This window comes from Peromyscus eremicus, unplaced genomic scaffold (genome assembly GCF_949786415.1).
Source record: "Peromyscus eremicus unplaced genomic scaffold, PerEre_H2_v1 PerEre#2#chr22_unloc_1, whole genome shotgun sequence".
NCBI lineage: Eukaryota > Metazoa > Chordata > Mammalia > Rodentia > Cricetidae > Peromyscus > Peromyscus eremicus.
This window is the reverse complement of record NW_026734286.1, coordinates 2,466,384-2,481,387: the sequence shown is the minus strand read 5'-3', so window position 1 is coordinate 2,481,387 and position 15,004 is coordinate 2,466,384. Positions and strand designations below refer to the sequence as shown.

Here is a 15,004-nt window from a genome sequence, read left to right as displayed (position 1 = left end):
ACTAATGTTAAGGGTTGCAGTAATAAGAGAGAGAGAGTTGGCTGGGCGGTGGTGGCGCACGCCTTTAATCCCAGCACTCGGGAGGCAGAGCCAGGCGGATCTCTGTGAGTTCGAGGCCAGCCTGGGCTACCAAGTGAGTCCCAGGAAAGGCGCAAAGCTACACAGAGAAACCCTGTCTCGAAAAACCAAAAAAAAAAAAAAAAAAAAGAGAGAGAGTTCAGTGGTTAAGAGCACTTGCTGCTCTTAAGGAAGACCCAGGTTTGGTTCCCAGCACCCACATGGTGCCCCACAACCATAACTCCAGTTCCAGGTGATCTGATGCTTTCTTCTTGCCACTGTGGGCAATGGCCTCACATGTGACATACATACATATACATGCATACTTATATACATAAAATATAAATAAATGAATTTAAAAAATCCTGTCAGGTTCATGGCTCAATTCCACTACACCGTTTCCACTGCAGATAAGGTACCTGTTTACTCTGTCTGATCCCTCTCCTCATCCTAAAGTGATCAAAGGGTGGTACTCTAAGTGTCTAATTAGCATGAGGTCAAATGTTGCCTGAAAGGTTTAGCTAAGAAGAAAAGATACATGCATGCTTTTAAATCCCAGCACTCAGGAGGCAGAGGTAGGTAGACTGCCATGAGATCCAGACCTCCTGATCTACATAGTGAGTTCCAGGTCAGCCAGCCAAGAATACATAGTAAGATCCTGTCTTAGAAAAATATTAATTAAAAAAATAAAAAGAAAAGAAAAAACAATCCAAAGACATTCCTATGTCCTAGATAGAATCTGGGACACTAACAGATTTTTCAGACTATTCATAAATACACTGCGAAAATGATAAATCCTTTTCTTGAGGTAATTTTCCCTCAGACTGCTCAATACAGACACTCGGACAAGGTACAAATCATACTCTGACTATACTGCATGCCACTTGCCCAGTAGAAAAGAGAAATGGCTGAAGTTGATGAGTTTTACTCAAACATGTAATCCTGGAAAACAGCAATTACTGACCTTCCCTCTCACAATACTTTCTGTACTTTAGAAACATTTCCCTCCCTTACATTTAGATGATGTTACTTCCAGGCCTGACCCTTTAAATCTATGACCAGTCCAGACAAAAACCTTACAAATGCCCATTTGTCATATGCTTGAGAGATGGCTCAGTTGTTAAGAGCACTGGCTTCTCTTCCAGAGGACCTGAGTTTGAGTCCCAGCACCCACAAGGCAGCTCATAACCATCTTGGTAACTCTAGTCCCACGAGGATCTTCTGGTCTCTGTGATCACCAGGCGCACATGTAGTGCACATACACATACACAGGCAAAACACTCATACACATAAACAAAATTTTAAAAAAGAAAAATCCAAATGCTCACATGTCCCAAAAATATATGGTTGAGTTGAACAGAGAAAACAAAATACTTATTAAGCAAACTTTCCGGAATGATCTGTTCTTTCTCCAACCAAGCTTCTTCTTTCACATCTGCTATCTCCGACCCTCTCTCAGCAAAAATCAGCACACCACCTTTCCATGACAGTCACCCAAAGAACAGGATGACCTAAGGGGAAAGTGCCTCATCCCTCCCCGTTCACGTTTTCTACTCCAATTTATTTGGAGATAGCAACGTTAAGCTCCCTTCTGCCTAATTACTGGAATGCACGGAAGATTTAAGAGCTGGGACTTATTGCTATTGCAATACTTTTTACAATCAAGTCTTCCTCCAATTAGGATGTAATCTTAAAACCACTGTCAACGAAAGAACGGTCAGCCTGGGCTACAGAGTGAGTTCCAGGAAAGGCACAAAGCTACACAGAGAAACCCTGTCTCGAAAACCCGCCCCCCCCCCAAAAAAAAAAAGAACGGTCAAAGGACAATAACAATGACGTCAGAGAGGAGCGCAAGTTTTCTCCTACTCCAACAGCACAGTTACATTGGATTCTTTCTAATGAGTTGGGCAGTATAAGGAAACGCCTGGATACATGGAGATTTATTTTCCATACAGTATTGGGCTGCAGGGGGAAGGTCATAATTGGAAAGACTCGCCATAAAACTACTGCCACAGAACACAGAGACGGGGACCCAGCCCCACAGCAGCTCCCGCCCACGGTCCCACATAAAGGCAAAAGCTTCCTCCAGGACCCTATGGCTGTCACCATAATGTGAGGGAATCTGGCATAGCGTGGGCTGAGCTGTAGACAGGAAACCTGGTCTCAGTGCAACTGAGTCCGGCTCACTGAGTCTCAGTGCAACGGGAGTCCCATCCTCCAGAGAGCAGAGGGACTGAGGGCTCCCGCGAGTTCCAGTGTGCCAGCAGTGTCGGGGAGAACCGCCCACCTCGCAGACCCGCCTCACGCTCACCATGTCTCCGCCGGGGGCCTCCTGCGGCCTCACGGCTCCTGGGGTAGAAGCTCTCCTTGCTACCGAGGCTGAGACCCACAAGACTTCCTCAGCTGACAGGACCTCTGCGCTACTATGGCCGCGCCAGAAAGAAAGATGGCGGGTAAAGAACTTCCGCCCCGCCCACCAGCACTCATGAACTGACAGTTCCCACAAACTTAGGGACATCTTATACCTGCTTTCTAGGTTTCTAGCTGGCCTGAGGCCTGCTTCTGGTTGACCATTAGAACTAAATGGTAGGACTCTAATGCTGACGACAACACACCATTTGGTTGCAAAAACCAACCAACCAACCAACCAACCAACCAACCAAACCCCAGAAAAAAATCAAGCCAGAACTTAGCAGCTGAGAGCAAAGTGTCCTAGCCAGTTGTGAATCCCGTAATTTACAACATCGACTGGTCAGTCAAGATGTGTCCTTGGTGTAAGAGTGGAATGGAAGGTATGGTTATAACAAACAAGTTTCTGATGTCATTTAAGACCTCTTTCCAGGAAGGGACTCAATGTGTGATAGTGTAAACTTGCTCAAAAGTCCATGGGTGGGGAGGTCATGGGCCCTAAAGGAGAACTGCTCTGTTGTTTTGTTATATGGATATAATGTCAAGCTGTCTTATAAATATTTACGTTTATACTCACAGATTAGTGATGCTGTCAGAGAAGATTACTGCTGGCCAGACAAGCTTCTGTTTGCAGTGGGTGATGTTTAATACAGACACTTCTAAGTGGTCTACATACTGAGAATAAGTGACTCTTGAATGCTCACCCCTTAACAGGATGTCTGTGTCACCCATCCAAGGCTTGGAGAGCATCACGAAAGGATAGAAAGAATACAAGTATTGGAGGATGGGAAGTAATATTGTGAATACTGTCTTCTGGACATGATACAGCTTTTGAGCTCATGAACTCACAGCAGTGTAGTTATCTGCACAAGACTTGCAGAAAATGGGGCCTCTCAACATTCCAGAATTAGGCCCCACCCTTCTAGAGGAACTATGAGGAATTAATGGCTTGCTGGGGAAGAAAGAGTCATCGTCTTCTGAGACATTGCCCATGCTTCAGAAAATAACTCTCACCCATGTACATTCAAGTAACCATAATTAAGGTCATAAGGTCACAAACAAACACAAAAAATAAAACAAAGTTGGAGTGGAACTTGCTGAAACCAGGGTTCAGCAAAAGTGGGATGGGGATGACCTAATGGTGGGTGAAAAAGATTAAAATATACAAAAATGAATTTGTAAAAAATATAAATAAGAAAAAAAGAAAATAAAGAAATAGTAGTGGCCAGCATCTGAAGGAGATATGTCCTAAGACCTGTAGTGGAACATGAAAACAGTGGCTAGTAGTTAGCCTAATATATGTTTTTTTCTACTTATACATACAAGAAACTTTAATTTGCTAACTAGGCACAAGAAGAGATTTACAACAATATATAATAGGGAAACAGAACTATAGCAGTTTCTTTCTGTTTCAATATGTCACAGTACAGTGCATTCATCTTTCTTCTTGGGCTGATATGATGTCACATAGCTGCTATATAATGAGATTATATGAGGCGAATGTTGGACTAGCATTACTGTATACTTCATGACATTACTCAGAACTACCCACAACTTAAAAGTTATTAATATTTACCTCTAGAAATTTTCATTTAATGTTTTCAGATACCAGTTGGACTGAAACTGCAGAATCTATATTGCAAGCAAGGAAATATTAAAAGAAAGTTAGCTGAACTTGCTGGCCATACTGGGACAGTTTGACCAGAAGATACTGGCCATGCTCGAAGCCCACAAAACTTGGATAGACTTGTTGGAAACCCTTTGGGAGGTGAAGCAAATGCTTTAGTTGTCATGCATTGAGCAAATATCCTTGTGTCTGCCACAGAACTGTGTTGCATGGCTGCATGCTGGTGGCTCTACATCTCTGGGTTATCAGTGGTGATCATTCTTCCACGGACCACCCATGCACTGTACTGTTGAAGACTGCAACAGCTTCAACTCTACAAGTTGCCTGGGCCTTAGGAATGGGAGTCTCTCTGATAGCTCTGCTCCTACCATACAATTTTGCCTTGGCCTTAGGAACGCTGGAGAGATTTCTTGGAATATACATGGAGAAGTCTACCCTTTTCTCCAGCTTCTACACTGTGGAGACCTGGAGTATTAGAAACATATAGTTTGAGAGTTGTTTGTGATTTCTCATCAGTAGACAGAAGGTAAGCACTGACTCAAGTACAGCAGGAAGAAACAGACTTATGGTTGCCTTAGTCTCAAGGTTAGCTGGTATCGTTAACCCCTGCCCCCCATATTAAATTTTTCTGCATCAAGGGCATGACATCCCTATAATCTCAGCACTCAGAAGGCTGAAGCAGTACTACTTTTTTGTGGCCCGCCTGGGTTATATGAGATACTGCCGTAAAATAAAACAAACAAACAAACAAACAAACAAAAACACCACCACAAACAACATGAACAAAATAATCCATGCATTTGCAAATATGGGAAGGGGAGTTTTGAAAATCTCCATAATGCCTTCAAGGTCATTTTTCCACATCTTTCATGAATAGCACCAGGCTTCCTTCTGGCCAAATCTACTAGGTAAGGTGGATTGGACGCTACTTGCTGTTCTCAAAATATACTGTATTTATATTTTACAAAGTTAGGCTGAGAATTTTCCAGATCTTTACTTTCAACTTCCCTTTTGATTACAGTAACAGTTTTTATGTCCCTTCTTTCCTTATACATTTCCTTAGAAGCCAGTTGTCAGGTCCAAAAACAACCTGGGACAAGTCTCACTCAGTACCTGTGGCTCCTCCCAGCACCTCTCACACCACCCCCTATTCTAAATCTCTCCAGCCCAGGGGCTGGGCTTCCCTTCCCTTCCCTGAAGGAACTTCGGATCCTTTATAAACCAGCCATGCTGGCCACACTCTCTTGGTTCCCATGTGCTCTCTTGGCCTCTTAGTTCCTTGCTGGCTCACCCTTTGTGTCTTTGTCCTTTTGGCTCTCTTTCTCTCTTCTCTTCCTCTCTTGATCTCCACCCCCCCCCCCTTTTTCCTCTCATGGCCTGGTTCAGTCTGCACCCTTCCAGATGCCTCAGACTGAAATCTCCTTCATATCTACAATAAAATCCTTCTCCTCAACCACACCCTGGAGCAGTCGTGTCCTCATTTTCACTTACTAGTAATGGAAGTCATGCAGCAACCCAAACAACAGCTGAGACCTTTTATTCCAAATATACCAGTTCATCACTCTGAAGATCTGTTCTCCATACTGTCCTTGGACACAGAAATAATTCAGCCTTTTAGACATTTGCAATGAGGATGATAATTTCCCATTTCCAATCAGATGTCCTCACTTCTGATTAAGATCTCATCAGTATAGTCTTAACTGCCTTTTTTTTTTTTTTTTTCCAATATTCTGTTTAAGGGCATTGTGTTAGTTAGCTTTGTCAACTTTACAAAATCTATAGTTACCTGGGAACTAAGTCTCAATGCGAGACTGACCATATTGGGTTTTTCTGTGGTCATGTCTGTGAGGGAGTGTCTTGGTTGTGTTAACTGATGTGAGAAAATCTAGCCTAAAAGTGAGTGGTGCTAGTCCCTGTGGTTGGGTCCCAGACTGGGTAAGAGATGAAAGTGAGCTGAATGGTAGGCATGCATGCATACATTCATTTCTCTCTGCTCTTGACTAGAGTGTGATGTGATTATCCAGTTCAACTTCCCTGCCTTTCCTTTTCTGCAGAACGAACTGAAACCTGGACTTATGAAGTAAATAAACCATTCTCTCAAGTTGCTTGTTGTTTTTGTTTGTTTTTATTTATTTATTTATTTATTTATTTATTTATTTATTTATTCTGAGAAAGGGTTTCTCTGTGTATCCCTGGCTTGTGAAGTAAATAAACCATTCTCTCAAGTTGCTTGTTGTTTTTGTTTGTTTGTATTTATTTATCTATTTATTTCTGAGAAAGGGTTTCTCTGTGTATCCCTGGACTTGTGAAGTAAATAAACCATTCTCTCAAGTTGCTTGTTGTTTTTGTTTGTTTGTATTTATTTATCTATTTATTTCTGAGAAAGGGTTTCTCTGTGTATCCCTGGACTTGTGAAGTAAATAAACCATTCTCTCAAGTTGCTTGTTGTTTTTGTATTTATTTATTTATTTTTTCTGAGAAAGGGTTTTTTGTGTATCCCTGGCTGATGTATACCAGGCTGGCCTCAGACTCACAGTTTCAGAGAATATTGTCAATCATGGCAAAGAAGACAAAGCAGCAAGCAGAGATGGCATTGTGACAGGAGCAGGAGGCTGGGTGGTCACATGCATCCACACTCAGGAAACAGAGAGTGAAGAGGAAGTGGGCCATACAACATACAATAAAGCCTCAGGCCCATCTCCAGTATTCCACTTCATCCAGTAAGTCTTTACCTCTTTAAGGTTCAACAACCTTCCCAAAGCATACCATTGGGTAGAGATCAAGTGTTTAACCATGTGAAGTATGGGGGATATTTCACATTCAAAACACAATACCCTTTCCCACTAAGGTATTGTTCAAATAAAAAATGACATGCTGATGCTCACCTCAATTACTGCTTTGGTAAGTGACTTCCTTTGGTATTTCAAAGGGGGAAATCAGAGTGGACTAGATTATGTTATATCCATAGGAAAAAGCCACAGTGGGACAGCACTGAATATACAAATAACCACAACTATTTCACAACTTACTGGATGGAGAGATGGCTCAGTGGGTAAGAATGCTTGCATAAGCACAGGGACCTGAGTTGTGATCCTAGCATGTACCTATAACTCCAGTTCTGTGGGGAAGCCGAGACAACACTGCTAACCCCCAGCTTCACTTCAGGTACAGTGAGACCTTGTCTCAAAGAAAAAAGGCAGAGAGAGATACAGCAGGGCACCTGATGCACTTTTCTGGCCTCTGCAATACAACTCTCTCTCTCTCTCTCTCTCTCTCTCTCTCTCTCTCTCTCTCTCTCTCTCTCTCTCTCGTCTCCTATCTAGATACCATGAAGTTGAATTCACAGCAGCTGGGGTTACCTACAAAATAATACTGGCACAATATTGGGCTGATCAACATCTTTTATGGAGGGGAGAGAGACTTCTGAAGACTTATAGGTCATTAACTAGTAGCGAAGGAGGAAAAGCTCATGAGGCCTATCTATTCCTTGAGGATCTCTACATAGTTAATGGTTGCTAGGGGAGGAAGAGACATTTTCTTTAGTGGTATAGAAACTGGGAAGGCACTAGTTGAGAAAAAACAGATCAATGGGGGTAGGAGAGACATAAGAGAATATAATGAGGATCTCTATGAATTTGAGGCTAGCCTAGTGTACATAGTTAGTTCCAGGCCAACCCAGAGTACTTAGTGAGAACGTGTCAAAAGATGGGGTGACAATAGGGTGCATTTGATTGAAAGTGTAGTAAAACACAAAAATGTACTTGCAAATTTTCAAATGATATTAAAGAGACAGTTGTGTTTCAAATTAAAGAGGAAGCTCAGTTCCAGACTCTCATGTCCACACTCAGAATTACATACTACATGTATGTGTGGAGGTTTGAATGAGAAATTTCCTCTATAGTCTTAAGCATTGAGATACCAAGTTGGAGTTGTTTGGGAAGGTTTAGGTGGTGTGGGTTTTCTAGAGGAGATAGGGGATAGACTTTGGAATTAAACGCCTCCCATCATTTCCATTTCACTCTCTCTGCTTCATGCTTGCATATAAAGATGAGCTCCCAGTTTCCTAGTCTTGTTTCCATGAGTCCCACCTGCTACTGTGCTTCCCAACCACTATGTACTCTTATTCCTCTGGAACCATGTTTCTTCTATATGTTGCCTTGGTCATGATGTTTCATCACAACAAGAGAAAAATGACTAATACAACTAATACATGCATGAAAACAACTAACAATAGTGAAATAAATACATTATACGTATGCTTTATATCTTTAGTGTATCATGACAGTCAGACCAGGCCAGACTGTCCAAAGCACCCCACACTGCTCATAAATACACACAAACAAGTGTTGGTATAGAGTTAGGTGTTGGATATGGTAACAGAAATGATCAACGATGACACTCTCACTTTTTTACATACTGCAAATGCATAGAGAAGAAAGAAACTGCAATTTGTTTCTAAGACAGAGCCTCTTTATGTAGGCCAGGCTGTCCTTGAACTTAAGAGATCCACATGTCTCAGCCTCTGAAGTGCTTGGATTAAAGGTGTGTGCCACCACTTCCAGGCGGAAAGGATGAAACTCCAACCTCCATATCATCTTCTCTTATCATTTACTTTTCTTAACTTCCTTTACATCTTACAAATGGACAATTTACTTATTTCATCCTGTTAACAGTACTAAATGTCCCCATCTCTTTATTTAGGACAAATGGGAACTCTACCATAAATTTCTAGAATTAGAAATGGAACTGTGGCTTTGGGGTATGTTTCTTTGAGTTATTATGGGCCTGCCACTTTCATTGGAGGGTATCCTTGCCAACATGAAGGCTGGACAGCTTTGGTAGTCTTTGCTCATCTACTAGTTGGGCTCTGGCTATGGTTATTTTTTGTTTGTTTTTAGAGACAGGGTTTCTCTGAGTAGCCCTGGCTGTCCTGGAACTTACTTTGTAGATCCAGCTGTCCTCAAACTCAGAGATCTGTCTGCCTCTGCCTCCCAAATGCTGGGATGAAAGTAGTTTGCCACTTTTATGGTTACGGTTTTTTGAGATAGGGTCTCATTATGTAACCTGGGTTAGCCTCAAACTTGTGATGTTCTCTCCTTCCAAGACTTAGGATTACAAGCTATGCCACTACATCATTCTTAGTTGTAATTTCAGAATTAACTTCCCAGATGACTGAGGACATTAGACATTTGTACATGGGTATTAAGAATACTTGGCTGAGTTTTGTGGCGTATACCTTTATTCCCAGCACTCCAGAGGCAGAGGCCAGTAAATTTCTATGAATTCTAGTTCAGCCTGGTCTTCACAGTGAGTTCCAGGCAAGCAAATAAGACACTGTCTTAAAACAACCACAAACCCATGTTAACACCATAGTTTTGGTATTAGCTGTCCTCCAGACATCCTGCCAAGTATTTATTCCATTCATGTTCAAAAATATCTTTTTCTCGTATGTGTGCTAGGTATTGAATCTAGTTCTAGGCATATATTCTCTGCCACTATAGTACATCCCCAATTCCTCTTTTTATTTTTTATTTTAAAACATGCTCTTTCTAAGTTGTCCAAGCTGGCCTGGAATTCTTGTAGCCTAGACAGGCTTTGAGCATGCCATCCTTCTGCTTTAGTGTCTTGAGTAGTTGGAATTTCAGGTCTGAACTACCTCTGTAGACTAGTCTGGCCTTGAACTCACAGGGATCCACCTGTCTCTGCCTTCTGAATACTAAGATTAAAGACATGAGCCACTATACCAGGCAAACCCAGACAATTTTTATGGTAATTAGTAAGCAAAAATTAAGTAAATATGGTTCCCAATATTTTGCTCAAAAAAATTTTTTTAGACAGTGAAAGTAAAATAACAAATCACTGTAGAAGAGGGTCATAATGTATACTAATAGACCAGAACACCGGGCTAGAATATGGAGCTTCTTAATCTATTTCCAAGTTAACTAATCCAAAAGCACTGAACGTCTACATCACTTTTTTTTTTTTTTTTGACGGAATCTTGCTGCTAGCTCAGGTATGCTTAGAACGTGGGGTTCAGTCCAAAGTGGCCTTCAACTCACTATCATCTCGCATGTCCCAGTGTTGTGGGCATGTGCTAACATGCTCAACTATATATACTTTTCAGGAGGGGTCTTGCGGTAAAGATTGGAGAACGGAATTCTGCAAGAGTTGGGGTAGGCTGCTGGGGTCCGCCACACAGAGAGCAGAGAAACCATGATGCCCGCAGCACCCAAAGCAGGGTTGGGTGCAGAAGTGTGGCACCGACCCGGGAAAGACCCGGCGACTCCTATACTTGCAGACGTTTACCTCGTCTGCGTCCTAGGGTTCTTAACGTTTCAAGACAGCTTCAGAGGTCAGCTGTCACCCGGCCAGAGGCTTGACTGTGTTCCCGCCCCTCTCAGCTGACCAGACCGTGCCAGGAAGAAAGATGGCGTGTGAGGAACATCCGCTCTGCCTCCCGGCACTCCTGATTGGATAGCTGCCTGCAAGGACACTTACCATGTCTGAGCCCCAGGCTTCCTGAGGCTCTTAGGAATGCTCCGGTGCTGGAAGTCAAACAGCCACGGACCCCGAACGGCCGCCTGTGACTTCCTCACCTGCCAGGACAGCACCACAATAGCCAGGCAAGTAGAAAGATGGCCGGTGAGGAACTTCCCCTCCATCAACCGGCGCTTCTGATTGGATAGCTCGTGCTGCGCTCCGCGGTACTGATTGGATAGCTGTCAGAGCCCACCCTCTACACTGTGCATGACGGTAAGCTCCGATTTTAATAATTGGGGCACAAGTATCACATTCCAGCCACAGTTCTAGAGGAGTTCCTAGACCAGCTGCGTAGAAAAAGGGGTGCCAAGCTAGGGCAGGCCACTGTCACGCTTGAGAAATTTGAGATGATGTAGTTTGCATCATAGCAAAAACTTTTCCCTACCCTTTCACTCAGACCATAGATTTTTAGTCAAGAAAGAAAAATATGCCAAGAGGATACAGTTATTCAATGTATATGAAAAGTGCGGTTACATAGTAGCAATCATAACGTCTTCTAGGGGTGCAGAAACCAGTTCATTTGGTCTGCCAATTAAAGCAGTTTAATTAGAATAAAAAAAAAATCCCAGGGAAGCAAAGTTGTAAGTCATGGCAGCTGCTGGAGTAGGACAATGGAGAGAAGAAGAAAAATAAAGCATGTCATTTGAGTTATGCCTACCTGGAGGTCAGCCACACTGAAGCAGGCAGTCACGTGGCAGGGAGGGAAACTTTATGGGAAAAGCAAGGAAGCCCAAAGCCAGAGACTAGGAGTTAGATGGATCTCAGATAGGCAAATAGAAAGAGGGGCCACAAATAAATAATAAAGATGGCAAACGTCTAGCTTTCCCTTATATTTATAAATAGAGACGGAAGTGGGCTTTTATTCCTGCCAATAAGACCCCCTGCCTGTGGAGAGGTCCTACAAGTTCACCAACATGGATCAGATATGTTTACCCCAAAGTATCTGTTTCCCTGTCTTTGTTCAAACTGAACAACTCTAAATTAGAGAAGACCTTTCAAAGCTTCCTCATCCCTGGCCCTCTGCTTTGCAAAGGGTCTTTTGGTGTGTACCCCCTCCCCATACTCTTACATGATTCTGTCTGCTGTGTCCAAGATTTTCTGTTGCTACTTGTTGCACTTGAGAATTTTCTTGACTTCTAATACTTTAACTGGCAGAGAAAACAAACTCTATCAAAACACCTAGATGGCAGCAAAGGTATCAGAAAAGGCATACTTAGTGTCCGACTAGTATCTGGAATAGAAACAAAAAGAAAAAAAATACCTTTTTCAGGTCATAACTCAGAAAGGTAGCCTGACCCAGCTGAACCTCAGAGAGGATGGCAGGGATTGCACTAGGGAGCAGGAATTCTGGAGAGGAAAAGTACAGCATCTTGCTAGAGGGATAATTATTCTACAGATCTCTTTAGCATGGCTTATGGTGATCCCACCTTCCTAGGAATGTTCCTGTATTGTCTCCAGCCACATATGGCAAAACTCTGCTAAAATGCCAACTCCTCCCCCTCTGAAACAGGTTAGCTTAAAGAGGGTATGGAAGCCTGCAGGTATGTTCAACTCTGTCCCTCCCCCTTACTCCTCCTCCCTCCCTCCCTCCCTCCCTCCCTCCTCCTCCTTCACTTGCTCAACCTCTTTTGTTCAGTAAATTTTCTCTGGTTGTCTTCTGAGAATAGACTCAAAGGTATGTTTCATTGGACTAAAATCAGGCCCTAGGAAAAATGTTTTAACCCACAGACATAGCCTTTGCTATGACAGTAAGATAAAAATCTGTTCCAGTTATTGTATAGGCACCTGCATGTTCCTGGGAAGAGTTCTGCTACTGTATCAAGGAATCTGGCCTAGTGGAAACTAATATCAGTCTCCAGAGCCCCTCTTTGACCCCACCCATTTTTGAGCCCATATTTCACAGGTCCACTTCTGCCAGATGTGTGCTAAGGCCAACTCGCAGGGGGCCTTACAGATACACCAGCCCCTATACTAGCTCCGAAGACATCAAGGACTGGCAAGATGACTTCACCCACATGCCCACTCATAAAAAGCCATGTTATCTCTTAACTTTTATTAACACCTTTACAGGATGGATACAGGTGCTCCCTGCCTCCACAGAAACATCAGATATGATGGCTCAGGTATTCCTGGAACACATTATCCCTTGATTTGATGTGCCATCCCCCCAAGCTCTTGGGACATCAGTGCTGGTACCACCACCACTCCAGGCTCAAGTGGGCATCTTATCCAGGATAGATGGTCTGTCCAACAACTGGGACCCTCCACCCTCCAGTTTTCCAAATTGTCCCAGTGAAGGGCCTATCTGCTCCTCTGCCTTGTGCATTCAACTTTGTCAGTACAATCAGAGCACATCTCTGTTCCTTTCTTACTGGCAGTCTCCACTCTCCCCATGGCTAGTCCCATCTCTTAGCAACTTGCCTTCTCTGCTTCCTCAAGAAACAGATCCCCAAAGCCTCCAGGATGTCAGTTGACTGAATGCTTCTTCAACACTACCTTCCACTGAGTGTGAGCCCACTGACTCCCGACTCCCCCTCTCCACATCACCCCTGACAGCAGGAAGTAGCCAGATTTGAACCAGCACCTATATATCTAAGAAGGTTGGGATGTTCTGTTGGAAACTCTGCCTCAGTTTCCCTCCTCCCTCTACAAACCCTGCCCCCCAGAAAGCCTACCAAGTGGTGGCTCCTCCTCCAGAGCTCCTCAAGACTGTGCCTACAGGATATTTATGCTCTGGTCTATAGACCTGCCATGTGATGTTCCCCACACCCATCACCCAAGAATGCTTTACTCAGATTAAACCTGGTCTTATTAATTTGGCTTGATTTGGGTTATTGCATGAGTGGAGAAACCCATTAGCAGGGATTCAAAATTCTTATCAGTTCCTACATTTATGAGATATGGTCCACTGGTTAGGGTATTGACAGGCTCAAGTAGATTAACTTTTCTATTTTGAATAGTTTGGAATGTTAGGCCTCTACTCAGGCCAGATATTTCATCCTTTTGACTAGAAGGAACTAGTTTTCCCTTAATGGGCTTTATTGCTGCTGCCCGGCTCTGAAGAAGGAGCCTTAATATTATTTAGGAGATGGGCTGAAATTGGAGGACAGATATAATGAGCATTTAGTTATCTATTTAGTTCTAAAGCTGTTCACTAGAAGAGATTATTAATGTCTGGACTGAAGTTTTAGTTTTTCACCCTTACATATAGCCTTTCAGTAGGGGTGATCATTTAGAGGGAGATAAGCAGACTTCCCTTCCAGCATTCCTGACCAAAGAATTAAGGACATTACTAATACTGTTGTTTTGGGGCCTCTGCTCTGAACTGCCTATCCAGTTTGTGTCTCTTGTTCTCATCATTACGCCATCTGAAGAGATAACCCTAACTTCCATTTAGAGAATTGGGGTGATGCTTGATCTAGCTTCTTAGAGCTGAATGGATGTGTCAGGTGTGGCAGTTGGAGTACTTCTTTAGTTGGTCTATCTTAAATACCTCGAGAGTACATCAATGATTTTATTCCTATAACTGCCAGATGTAGGTAGAAAAGTAAAGCAAATGCAAGAATTAAGAATTATTAGCATCATAATCCCTAGGCAGGAAAGTAGAAGAAACCAAATCATGACATTTTACAGATATTTAAATATAAGTCCATTCAAATTCATCTATTAGGCTCCTCATTTGCCCTCTGGCTTTCAATGATGACATTGAGAGTGATGGATCCAATGAGAAGCTAGGAGTTGGACATCTCCTTGGTAGGCAGACAAACAATGCAAAGAGGTCTAGGTAGATTAATATACTTTTCACTTAAACATTTAAGATGGATGACTCCCTGATTCTTCTTCCTCTCTAAGACAGAGACTTTGGTGGGCTTTTCCCTACCATTTGAGGCCAGGACCTCTTCCAGCATCCAGGAACTAAAGGAGGGGAGTTGAATGTCCAGATAGCATCTTTGTTCTCCTCTTCTCTTACTATGTAGCCAGGGACTGTATAGAGTAGGCCTGCATCAAACTCACAGAGATCCATCTGCCTGTCTCCTAACTGCTAAAATTAAAGGTATACATCATTTTGCCCACCTGTTTATTTTATCCATTGTGATACTAGTCTAGTGTTTCCTTTATATCACCATTCAGGTTAAAAGTTCAAATGGGTGGAGGGTTGTTTTTTGGGCATTATGCTCAAGGAATACCTACAGTAAACAGACAAGGAGAATTTAAGAGCAGTAAGCACATAGAAAAATAAAGAATAGCAGAAGAGTGGGGAGCCAAGTTGACTAATGGTTCTAAGATGTGGAAGAACTCATTGTTCAAGACTGACATACATCACTTCCCGGAGATGAGTTCAAGTATTTAGCTTTCAGACAGCATTTGATT

The 15,004-nt window shown here is 42.8% G+C and overlaps 1 protein-coding gene and 1 long non-coding RNA gene across 4 annotated transcripts in view; one reads left to right on the top strand and one right to left on the bottom strand.

The window, feature by feature from the left end:
* The window catches only part of LOC131900545 (zinc finger protein 136-like), a 36,387-nt gene that overhangs the window by 12,760 nt on the left and 8,623 nt on the right, over positions 1–15,004 (bottom strand). The window contains exon 1 of one of the 3 annotated variants that reach the window (XM_059251818.1): positions 10,592–10,742. The exons of 1 other annotated variant lie outside the window; for it this stretch is intronic. In XM_059251818.1, coding sequence (XP_059107801.1) covers positions 10,592–10,594 — 3 coding nt within the window. In that variant the 5' untranslated portion in view covers positions 10,595–10,742. Of the gene's footprint in view, positions 1–2,368; positions 2,612–10,591; positions 10,743–15,004 lie in introns of those variants that run through there. One more of the 3 variants, XM_059251817.1, reaches the window with a different exon arrangement.
* Positions 1,915–4,858, top strand: LOC131900547 (uncharacterized). Its single transcript, XR_009376250.1, has 2 exons — positions 1,915–2,849; positions 3,046–4,858. It is a non-coding gene; the product is annotated as an uncharacterized LOC131900547 (long non-coding RNA).